At 47.8% G+C, this 12041-nt stretch overlaps 2 protein-coding genes across 10 annotated transcripts in view; one reads left to right on the top strand and one right to left on the bottom strand.

Moving 5' to 3' along the window:
* Window positions 1-8075, bottom strand: part of FAM219A (family with sequence similarity 219 member A) — a 55346-nt gene extending 47271 nt beyond the window's left edge. For 2 of the 6 annotated variants that reach the window (XM_045087897.1, XM_045087899.1), the window contains exon 1: window positions 7562-8073. In XM_045087897.1, the coding sequence (XP_044943832.1) occupies window positions 7562-7588 (27 nt within the window). In that variant the 5' untranslated portion in view covers window positions 7589-8073. Of the gene's footprint in view, window positions 1-7528 lie in introns of all 6 variants that reach the window. The other 4 variants (XM_004747429.3, XM_004747431.3, XM_004747432.3 and 1 more) reach the window with 3 other exon arrangements.
* Window positions 8076-8125: 50 nt separating this feature from the next.
* The window catches only part of DNAI1 (dynein axonemal intermediate chain 1), a 58371-nt gene continuing 54455 nt past the window's right edge, over window positions 8126-12041 (top strand). For 2 of the 4 annotated variants that reach the window (XM_013053704.2, XM_045087889.1), the window contains exon 1: window positions 8128-8373. In XM_013053704.2, coding sequence (XP_012909158.1) covers window positions 8344-8373 — 30 coding nt within the window. In that variant the 5' untranslated portion in view covers window positions 8128-8343. Of the gene's footprint in view, window positions 8374-12041 lie in introns of all 4 variants that reach the window. The other 2 variants (XM_045087890.1, XM_004747428.3) reach the window with 2 other exon arrangements.

Genomic DNA, 12041 nt, shown 5'->3' with positions numbered 1-12041 from the left:
AGAGAAGTTTCTTAATGCAGGACTTCTCAGTGCCTTTAAAACACCAGTTAACATTGTGATGAAATAGAGTGTGTAGTGTTTCCCCAAAGGAATTTGTCTATAGAGCTCGCTTCGGCAGCACATATACTAAAATTGGAATTTGTCTATAGATATTTTTATTCCTCCATAAACTATCTCAAAGGATCGATGTTTCTAAGAATTATACCAAAGGGCTAGTGCTAAGTCCTTTGGTATAATTAGCTAAGGCTAATTATACCAAAGAAATGCTGGCCTCAGCCATGATTGGCTGATGGCTTCACCAATTCCTTTATAAGGATAAAACTGGAAATTAATATGGGGAACTATAAATCATTTATAACTTGCACATAATTATGTTTACGTTAACTACATATTTAAATGCATATGGTTCTCACTCCAAGATTTAGATGCAGTTAATTCAATAAATCTTAGTTAAAGTACCCCTTCAGGCACTGTTTTAAATAAATAGACGGGGTAGACTCTGGTTATGACAGTCAAGAGTCTGGTGATGAAAACTGGGAAAACCAGGCCAGGTACCACAGTAGCTGGGCTCATTTCTGCCTGGGTGTGGCCTTTTGTCATAGTTCTACTCCTCTGAGCTAGAATGGTCAAACACCCTTTGTGGCCATTAGTTCCATCTTATGCACACACATACATCATCATCATCATCACAGAAACTTAAAATTGACCCTCAAAAACCACAACCAACTAATCCTCAATTTGACATTGCTGAATAACAACAACAACAAATGCAAGTACAGATCTGCTTGAACTGGCTCCTAAGAAGGTAAGACCCAGAGTGAACTCCTACTGGCTCCTGTCTCCAAGTCCCCCAGGCCAGACCTCCTGGGTCTCCTTTCTAGTGGACTTTCCCACTCCACAGTCCCTTTCTAGAGCCCAGGAGTTCACCTGGCTTCCCCACGGTGAAGCCTTTGGGTCATGTGCCAATTTCTGAACTCCAGAGCAGAGCTAGATCCAAAGCTGGTCTCAGCTCTGCCTCCTTCCTTCCTTCCTTTCTCTGGCCCAGATGGCCATATTCTCATTGGAGTCTCCTTAGGAAACAATGACTTGAGAGCCTGTTTAGCCACGCCTCTTGCTTTCTTCAGCCAGCATCTCTGGGTATCCGCTGTTAGCCTGATTCTCCTCTTCCTGTCCCCTTTAAGTCTCCGTGTACCAGTTCTCCCAGGGTCTACTGGAAGGCATGAAGCAGCTAAGCCTAAGAAGCTGAGTCTCCTATATCCTTCCTAGACACAAGGCTCTATCTGCCCCTTTAAGGAGGGGAGAGAGTCCCTGGGGTGAATCAGATTTAAGTGAAGAAGGCTCTGATTGCCATTTCTTTTTCTTTCTTCCTTACATATTTACTTATTTATTTGAGAGAGAGAGAGTGTATGCGTGCATGTGGGGGCAAAGGGAGAGGGATTGAGAATCTCAAGCAGATTCTACACTGAACATAGAGCCCAACACAGGGCTCAATCTCCCGACCCTGAGATCATGACCTGAGCTGAAATCAAGAGTTGGACACTTAACTGATTGAGCCACCCAGGCACCCCTCTGTTTTCCATTTCTTTTCACTCTGAGCAATAGTCAGTCAAAAGCAGCAGGCAGCTGGGGGCTGAAAATGATTCAGCCTGACACCCAGCTACCCATCAAAGCACCTGCCTACAGAGACTACACTTGGAGCCTTGAAAATGACAAATAACCTCTGAGCGATCTCACTCCAGAAGCATGCCCCCTTGGCATACCTTGCCTGGAAGACAGCAGCCTGGAAACTGCTTTTACCCCAAGTGCAGAGAAGGCAAGAATGTGTCCTTTTCCATTCTGACTCTTGGGAGGTGAGGCACTAACTCACACATCTATTCTAAAAGAAATCAGTGAGGGGCGCCTGGGTGACTCATTCGTTTAAATATCTGGCTCTTGCTTTCTGCTCTGGTTGTGATCTCGAGGTCCTGGAACTGAGCCTTGTGTTGGGCTCCGCACAGAGTCTGTTTCTTCTGCTCTTCCCTCCATGCCCTTTCTCTCTCAAATAAATAAATGAATCAAATCTTTAAAGAAAAGAAAAAAGAAAGAAAGAAATCAATCAATCAATCAATCAATACAGGAGCCCAGCTCAACCAATTAGAGAAAAAACCATTATAAGCTTAACCAGGATGATGGTAAAAGGCCAGGCTAGAAACTGCAACATAAAACACTCTCTAACCCAACAAAGAATTTTATTTTTCCTTCATCAAACTGCTGCTGGTAAACAACAACAACAACAATACATCATGGCTCCCTGCTGCCACCAATTCGCTTACATTCATCAGAACAGGTTTCAGGGGAAAAGTAGTCCCTGGCAGGTGAGCACATTTCTCAGTATCCTTTTTGAGGCTGTTGAGGCCAGCATCACTCTGGTCTTTGGCTTTCCAGGACTCCAGGGTCCCTCATAACCCCAAGAATGCAGTTTCAACAGCAGAGCAAGGAAAAACAGCAGCTTTCTCCCATATAAGCAGTCCCTGAAGCCCGAGACGTACACAGACACCCCTCAATTTCCTGGGGGTGGTGATAGTGTATCTTTCCTCCTAGATATCCATGATAAAAACCTGGGACTCATCCTTGACACATCCATGACCTCCAAACAGGTACCATATCCTCTTATTCCACTTTATCCGTAACTGTATATGGGTCCCTCCTCTCTTGCTGCCTTAGTGTAGGCTTTCATCAACTCTTGCCTGGATTTGTACTGCACCACCTCCACTGTAGTTTCCCAGCCTCCAATCTCACCTTTCCCGTCTCTCATCTACTCCTGGAGTGATAGTCCTAAACTCAAAGCTGATCATGTTATTCCTCTAATTAAATGCTTCATTCATTCAAATGCACCCTTTTGTTTCTTCCTCCATGCTTCTGGCAGGAATGCTTGCCTTCACCTTACCTTGTTGGTCTGCCAAGCAGCTAGTCTTCTTCTAAGCACCCATTCAGCAGTGACTCCTCTATGAAGCCTTCCCTGATCACTTGATGAGAGTGCTTCCTGTTTTCCTTTGGCCCTGCCTGACCTGGTTCTTAGTGCAGTGCTCACTGCCTGCAGCATCTCAATCCATCTTGACTGTGTATCCCTCAAGCGAGCATGATTCTGTGTTATTAAGCCTGGTACCACATCTGGCAGAAAGTAGGTTCTTCAGGTTTGTTGATTAAAGAGAGGAGGAATAAAGGAAAAGTGGAAGATCTGAGCCAACCTCACTTTGCAATACAGGAAAAGAGGGAAGGATGTGCCTCTTCCCAGAACCTGGGAAATACTACTGGGTCATAAGCCACATGGACCCACTAGGAGAATCTACCCTTAAACTGAAAAATCATCAGCCTACAAGAAGGCAACATAAGGCTCCCAGGCCACAAAATATACATGGGTCAATTTTTTACAGTGGCTTCCTGCTATCTTTACAATGTTCTCTCCATCACTTTCAGGAGCTGCTATGGCCTACTCACTGAATTACTGTCTTGACCATCCCCGTCTTTGAGTGTCAAGAGGCAGTAGGAGTCTGAGACATCTTTCCAAATTCATGTGGTCAAAGGGTCAAAACTTCAGCATTCCTCATCTTTTCCCAAGGGAGGTGTCACTATTTCCCTGGAGCACCCTCCATGGATTTCCACTATTTCCTGACATATATCTAGAAGCTTCCCATAGCTGTTTGAGCCCATCCTTCTCCTGGTCACCTACTAGAGAAACCTCACTTGTCTCTATCCTTAAAGTACCCGGAAATGAGCATATGTTCATGAACTAAACAAATGAGTTATCAGATAATATGGGTTTCAGGGAGAACAGTCTAGTAATTCTTTCAGGCGCACAGAGACCCCATCTGGTGCCATACACTTTTTTTTTCCTTTCCTGATCTCTTAGGTCTCTGAGAACGCAGGAGGTAAGATTTTTGCCTGACATAATTAAGTTCTTAAAAGTACTATTTGGTTTTTGTTTGTTTGTTTTCTTTTTTTTTTTTTTTTTTGCAACAAATCTCTTCCTCTCTAATTGCAGCCAAAGAGAAGACATAGACTATGGGGCTGCACCAATCAGCCCAACAGACAAATAGGGCCAACGAGCCTATCCCTGCTGCTCACACAAACAACAGCCCAAATGCAATCCAACTGCTCAACAGAGAGATTTGGACAACTGGGAGCTTCCCTAGATCAGTGAGGTGCATGTGAGGCTTGAACACAGAACTGAGTACAGGGTATGCCTATCCCTGGCAGTGTCTTTGGGAAAATCTGAGTGCTCAGAAACACTCAGAATTGTCTAGGAAATGAACACAGCAGGATTGGAGCACGGGGACTAGGTCTCCAAAAGGAGTTCTCATACCTTTCATGAGGAGACAGAAAGAGACCCTGGGGAGCTCTCAGTGATAGACCCAGGCCTGGTTCAGCTGCTGACAGGCAGCCAGATCAATTAAATAATTGTGATGGGAAAAGAAGGGAAGCCACTCCTTTCAGGCAAACTCCCATCTCAGACAGGAGGCTCCATGCAGCTGTGGCAACAGCAGTAGCAACAACAGGGCAGGGATCTCTTCCTCTTCCTCCCACTAGCTGAGAACTAATGCTTAAATTAGCACCTTGGAAACACCCAGATTTGCAAGCTGTGCCTTCTCTCCCAGCTCCTGCCACTCCCTTAGGCCTCCTTTTCAAGCTTGAGGTTCTCTTTCAAGTAAATAAGAAAAATAAATAAATAAATAAATAAAAATCTTCTTCCCTAGAAGAGCTTTTCAAGTAAAGAATGCCTCCTGGATTCTTTCCACCACTACCGGCTAGGGAGGGTTATTTAATGATGGTGTCCCAGTAACAGGCCTGCCTCAGGATGGCTCAGTCCTTTAGGGCTAAAGGAGACAGCCCCCTCCCCCTTCAGAGGGGCTTACATTGAAGGAGTAAGTGTGAACAATAAACTTCTGCCAAACTCTATCTGTGTTGCTAACTACTGTGTCCCCAATACCTCATGTAATATCTGGAACAGAGCAGATACTACATAAATATTTGGTGAATGAATTAGCTAAAATAGTGCTACCAGCTCCCTGTGATGTTTCTTGGAAGACAGAGTGAGGAGCTATTGTTTAAATTTTAAAGAGACAGTTTGTCTTCATTTCCTAAATGAGAAAACTGAATCCAGAGAAGAGGAGAGACTTCCTAGAAGTCTCAATAAATAACGGCAAAAAATGAAATAGGTCACAGTTGAGTTCAAGACCATAAAAACTTGGGACCCTAGTTTTTATGGTCTACCCAAATACCTCTAAAGAGTCACTTTGCCCTTCCCTTCTGTGGTATACCATTTTGATTCTTTATGCCCTGAAACAAAGGCTCTTTCAGAAACTCCACCCAAGAGTCTGCTGGTCTCAATAATACATGGAGCATTTAAGGGGGTCTGGGGATCCAACCCGAGAACAGATTTTAAGAGGCAGAAGTCTACAGGGCGATGTCTATGCCTCCAAATGTAGGGATGACTATATTGCCACTTCCAAAAGGCTTTCATTAACCTCAACAAAGTATCCTCTTGCAGAGAAATGCTCCTTTAGGCCTCAAGAAAAGTGTCTGAAGGCGGTCTTTTCTGATAATTGCCTTCTTGCATAAGCGTTTCTACTCCAGAGTCACACAGACCAGAAGCACCTCAGGTGTCTTCTGGGGTCATTATTCACTCAAACTATCATTGAGAACTTCAGGCAATAACAAAGGCACCAAGGAAAACTAAGAAGACCTTGTGACCCCATCCCTTCCCCCCTTTCCTTGGACAACTATTGCCTACCTTCTTAGGAACCCCAGATGGGAGGCAAGAACCAACTCACTGCTTTCTTCTCCTGACTCACTTGGACCTCCTCCTCCTTCATCCACCCTCCTTTTGATTCTTGATAAAATGCTTAGAACTGGAAGGGCAATCTAGTTTGACAAGCCAGGCTGGAAATGTACTCCAGAAAGCAATGTTCTCTTAAGCCAGCCTAAAAGTTCTTCAAGTTCATGGGACAGACTTCTTATCAGGATTTTCTGGCCCCCAAATATTCCAGTGATGGCATCAGGAAAAAAGTCCATCAGCATCTCTCTCCCCACTTTAATATTGTACACTTCTGTAAAGCTTCTCTGTTTGGGCTTCTAGAACTAAGTAGTCATAAAAAGGGGAAAAGGCCACTTACCTCCTAATAATTCTCTCTACTACCCCCCAAAGATGTGGTTTACAGTGGGTCATAGGTCCCTGCCAATGTCTGTCTGGTCTGCTGTAAGGGGTAGGTTACTTGCTCAGGAAGCTACAAAGCACATCTTTAGCCAAGGGCCCAAGAGTGGAACCTATTCCTCACCTCTCTGCCTAACGTAGAAGGAGGAGCCTTAGGGAGCCCCAGATCTCCAAGCTTTGGAAAGCTCTGCTCCGCTCCAGCAAAGCTCAGAGAATAGGGCATCCACACCTTCAGGTTCCTGGCCTGCCCTGTCTCCTTCCAGCTCCTCCAAGGAGGATGGGAGAAAAGTGAACAGAGCAGGGCACTCCCTCCCTTCCCCCTCTCCCTGTCTCTGCTGGCTCGGCCTCCGCGGCGCCTCTAGCCCCGCTGCCCACCGCCGGGTGTACAAGCCAGTCAGGTAACCCTCTTGAGCGGCGGCCATCGGGCATGGTCTCCCCTAGGGCTGGCCTCGGTCTCCCGCCTCGCCCTCCCCCTTCCATCCCCTCCTTGCCGGCAACGATGACATCATTCCTCCCAGACTCCCGGACCGCGGACAGGCGGCAGGATGGGCGCCCAGCAAAGGCTCAATGCACGTAGGCCGAGGATGCTGGGGGCTCTTCCGAAAGGGTGGCCACAGGCTGCTCCACCGCGACCGCGACCCCGCCCCCTCTCCCGTCGGCTCCCGAGCTCTCTCATCCGCGCCCCTGTTTCTCCACCTCCCCGCTGCTCTCTCTCCTCTGTGATTCCGGCTCTAGCACCCCCTGCCTAAGACTACCTGCGCTCTCCTCAGGAGAGAAACGGAATTCAGGGGTGCTGCACCGACCCCCTGCCTCCACCGGTCCTTGGCCCCGGCCCCGCGTTCCCAGCGAAATGCAGGGCCAGGCCCCCTCCTCTTCTGCCGGCCTATTCCCAGTCCCTTTTACCCTAATTGATTCTGGCCCACAGGAGGCATCACGGGCCTCCAGGGCCAAGCGGCTCCTCACCTCTCATTCCAGGCCCCTGGGGCTGCCGGAGGCGGTGCCCCACCACAGTTCCCTTTCTTTCCCAGCTAAGGGCCTCCCCTGGCAGTGTGCACCATTGTGCCCCAAACGTTCCATCCGACGGCCCTCCCAATAGCTTCCTTGGCCTGTCTCTGCTGACGGTGCCCTGAGCCTTTATAGGCCTCTTTGCTGTCACCCGCGTATTCTCCCACGGTTTTCTTGTCCAGCAAGTCCCCCCTCCCGCTAAGATACGTTATCAAGGCTCCCTTTGCCCCATCCCAAGGCGCCCCCTCCGCAGTCACCAAGGCCTGATTTCCTCCCTCCCCCTCGGGCAGCGCCCCCTCCCGGTCCTGGCCTGCCCGCCGCCCGCCCCCTCACCAGCGGCTGCATCTCCGAATGCGCGGTGGGCACCTGGAACCGGTCGATCTCTTCCATCATGGTGCCGGCGGGCGAGCGGGCCGGGGGCCGGGCGCGGCCAGGGACGCCGACGGGACCGCGCGGGGCGGCGGCCCCAGGAGTCTGGTGTGTGGTGCAGACTAGGCCGCCCGGGAAGAGTCGGGCGGGCAAGCGTCCGGGCAGATGGAGGGGTGGGCGCGGGGAGCGAGGTTCGCTGGCTGGCTGAGGCCGGCGTGGCCCCCTGGGCTTGCCTTAGTGCTACCGCGGCTGTGGCCGGGCAGAGCCGCAGGTCCTGCCTCGCCTCCTCCTCCGCCGCCGCCTCCTGTCAGCAGCTCAGCCACTGCGGTGACTCGGCAACTCCACTTCCGGGTCCGGGACACCGCCTGAACCTGCATTATTCATGAGGAGGCAGTGCCTGGGTGCTCCAGCCCCTCCCACATGCGGGAGCGTGCCGCCGGTCGTATTATTCCTGAGGGGGCGGGACTTAGTGGAGCCGGAGGTTCCCTGTGCGCCCAGCCCCGCCTCTCCCTCGAGCCGGGAGGGGGCGTCAGAGGCGCCTACGCCTTGGCTAACGGTTGGTTGCTAGGCAACCGCGTCAGGGAGGAGTCCAGTCTATACTGCAAGGGCGCGGGGACCCACAACGACGGCTGTCCCCAAAGAACCCCTGCGACTGGGAATTGAATTGAAAAAGAATCCAGATTTTCTGTGCGTGATCGAGGGGACAAATTCCTTGTCCTCAGGCAAGAGAGCATTTTGTAGGTGTTCCAAGTGTTGAGGTGTTTTCTGCTTCTTCCGAGATGCCCCAGAGACAGCCGCCTCGTAGGCAGGTAACACAAACCCCGACTGCTCTCTCCCAATGACCTCTGACCTTCGCCAACAGTGATCACTGATCATACTTATACTGATCCTTCATCTTATTTTCCCTGTTGACCTTTAACCGTCTCTCTCTGTGACCCCTGGCCTGTGCTCCCACTGACCTCTAACCCTGTTCTTTCTTCCTCTAATCCTAGCTTCCACTCCCACACTGCCCCTGATCCACTGTTTCCTACTCCCTTTCCACTTGTCCTCACCTCACCTTCCTATTCCCCCACTCCACTCATACCACAGACCCTCCTGACCAATCTATCCTCCTTACCCCTAGCCCCCCTCCCACTAATACAGCCCTCATTCCCCTCACATTCTTGTCCCAAAGAAATTCTTTTTCCTGCCATTTGCTGTATGCCTGGTGCTGGGCTAGGTGGGGGGGACCCAGGCCTTTGAAAGCCCACAGAAGGAGTGCAAGGGAATTGTACAGCAGACACAGAGCAGATTAGAAACAGGAGTTTGGCTTAGATTTTCTATGCTAGGCCACTTGTCAAGAGAAAGAGGTCAAGTAAAGAGGAAGAGGAGAGAGATGTTCTTCCCATTTTTGCCAGTCCCCCTACCTCACACACTTGAACACACCAAACATTGGCCTCTGACTGTTTCTGGAGCTTCATATATCCCTCTCCTGTGAGCCCCTGGGCCACTCCTGTGACTCAATCAGCCATGAGAACTTTGGGTCCTTGTTGCCACCTGGCTAGATATCATTCCTTCTCACAGGAAACCCAAGAGTTAGCCCCTTCACCCACCAAGTACAGAGTTCTAGTTTCCTCCCCAGCATCACTCTGGAAGGTGAAGTAAGGCCCGGCTTCTCAAGGATCCCTCTGTGGTTGCCACTCAGTCCTTTAAGAATTCATTTTTTCTAAACTCTTTATGAGTTGCCACCTTGGGACTAATAATGCAGTTTCTGGCTCTGCAAAGCAGGACTTCTATTTATTTATTCATTCTAAATTTCCCTCACTCAGATCTAGGTATTTTGAGGTTTGGAGAGAAAACCTGTGTCCGTAATGTTTGTGACTGTCCATATTTTGGTCTGCCCTTCTCCATATTAGCCTTTGCTACTTTGCTGCTTTCACCTGACCTTCCATAGCAGGTAGACTCATCTTTCTCAGATCTCTGCAACCATGAGGAGGCTGCTATTCCTGTATGGCCATGCCCTATTTTTATGTTGGGGTTGAGCTGTGTTTTGAAGCTCTATTGTGCTTGGGCCTACTGACTTCAATTTATATGAAGTTTGTTTTAAATTCAGCATTACTGGTATCTGGCTCATATTCAATAAAATGAATATTTTAATTGTACATGTTGACAAGTTTTGAAAAACTGATACAGTTGTGAACCACCACCACAACTGAGGACACTTCCTTTACCCCCAAAGTTTCCTTGTGCCTCATCCCAGTTGGTTCTCCACACCCCCACACCCAGGTAACCACTGCTTTCTGTCACTGCAGATTATACCTGTCTTTTCTAGCACTTATAGTCTGAACAAGCTTGGGGTCAATTTCTCCTGCCCATTAGGGGAGACATTAGAGGCTAGTTTCACTGAAAGCAGAGAGAGGTGACAACAGACAGGAAGCAGAAAAACCTGGGTCAATTGACACTATGTAGATCAGCACTGCCCCCTGGAGGGAAGGGTTGTTTTAATACTGTGTCAGTATTGTTATATGGGGTGTGAGAAAAGGATGGGTTGTGCCAGATTGTATTCTTCAGTCTCTTGTCTCAGTGAACAGCAATCTGGGTCAATGGTGATCTGGGTGTGGAACAGTCTAGAGAGGTTTGAGAAGTTGGGCCTTTCCTCTGGGAACTCAGTCCAGTGGGGGAGACGGAACACAAGCATACAAAGGTAAAAGAGGCTAGGATCCTTGGGATTGGCAGGAAAAGAGATATGTAGGTTGGAGCAGCAGAAGAACTACAGGGAGGAGGTATCAATGGCTTGGATGCCTGCAGTGGAGAGGGGAGGTCTGGATTGAGCTTTTTAGGGGACAGAGAAGAGTTTAACTCTATTCTTCCTGTCACTCCACTGAACAGAATTTTCAATGGCTCCCTCTTGCTCTCAGGATAAAGTCCCAAAGTCAGACCTGTTTTGTATGGCCTGCAAGGCCTAGCACGGTCTAGCCTTGCTATCAACCCTACTTCAAATGCCACCATTGTTCTGTGAAAACTCCACAGACCTAGCACAATGAACTGCCCTCACTTCCTGGAAAGTGACATCCACATACTCCTCTCTCCTAGGCCTTTGAAACTGCCATTTTCTCTACCTGCTTGGTATAATCATTTCTGTCTGCTGCCACCTGTTCTATGCCACTCTGCCTCAAATCTCTTCATTTCCTGGCCATACATCAGGTCTCAACTTGGCTGTCATCTTCTATAAGGGATTAAATCCCCTTTCTGGAGGCAGGATAGACTATAAACTCAATGATAGCAAGGATGTCTATCTCATTCATTGTTGAGTCCCTGAACCTAGCATAATGTCTGGAATATATTAAATTTTGAAAATGAATTGAATATGAGTTCTGAATGCCTGGTGCTGTTCTTTAGAAGTTTTGATCTGAATGTATTTGAAAGATAGGAAGGGGTAAGCTTGGGATGAAGAGACTAGTGGGGAGTCATAACAAGAAAATGTCACTGTAGAAGCATGTTTTCCTGGGTTCATGTTTATATCTGCTTTGGCAGTAGGGCTATGAATGATCCAGATTTGGATCACATGTACCCATGGTTTAAGAGCTGGGCATTAGAGATTTAAGAGGTCAACAATTCTGATGATACCATCGTTCTCATTCCACAATTATTCGCTGGTTACATATTATATGCCAGAGACTGTTCTAGGTATTGGTGATATAGCAACAACCAAAACAACCCAAAATCCCTGTTCTCATGGAGCCTATCTTTTAATGGGAGGTAAATTATCAATAAGTAAGTAAGTAAAATATATGGCTAATCAGATAGTGATTGATGTCAAGGATTAAAATAGAGCAGGAAAGTAGAATAGGAAGTTCAGGGAACCAGAAGATTATGATTTAAATATAGTCATCAGAGAAGGCCTAACAAAGATGGCATTTGAGAAAGACCTGGAGGGAATGAAAGAGTTAGCCTCCAGACAGAAGGCATAGCAAGTGTAAAGTTCCTAAGACAGAAGTTTACTATACATGTTCTGGATCAGCAAGGAAGGGAAGGCGAGAAGTGACAGGTCAGAGAGGTGAAACCCTTTACTCCATAGGGTTAATCAAACAACCTATGGCATATTAAATCGGTTGTGATAGAGTTCCATGAATCATAATTTGTAATTAAAATGCATGAATGTCAGGCACCATAAACCATGACCAGCTCAAAACATCACCGGCCCCAATAACGAAGTGTCCTTCCTGAAAATGTTGAGAATTCCAACTGGCTGCATGTGTATATGTGCAGGAGGAGTTTTGCAACGTTGCCAAACATTGCCTGGCAGCCAGACTTCTTAGTAGAGAACTGAATTAGAGTCTTCTGTGAACTCCAGTTAAAAGCTAATTTTAGTTTATGACTAACAAATTTTAGTACTTCTTTATAACTCAGTTAGTTACCATAAAAAAAAAAATCAGTCTGGAGTTTTGCATCATTTGCCTGTGGGAGCCAAAGAAAAGACTTGCATTTCTGGATCATT

Source organism: Mustela putorius, unplaced genomic scaffold (assembly GCF_011764305.1).
Source record: "Mustela putorius furo isolate JIRA1106 unplaced genomic scaffold, ASM1176430v1.1 tig00001584_pilon_pilon_pilon, whole genome shotgun sequence".
Classification (NCBI taxonomy): domain Eukaryota; kingdom Metazoa; phylum Chordata; class Mammalia; order Carnivora; family Mustelidae; genus Mustela; species Mustela putorius.
This window is presented reverse-complemented; position numbering and strand designations above follow the sequence as displayed.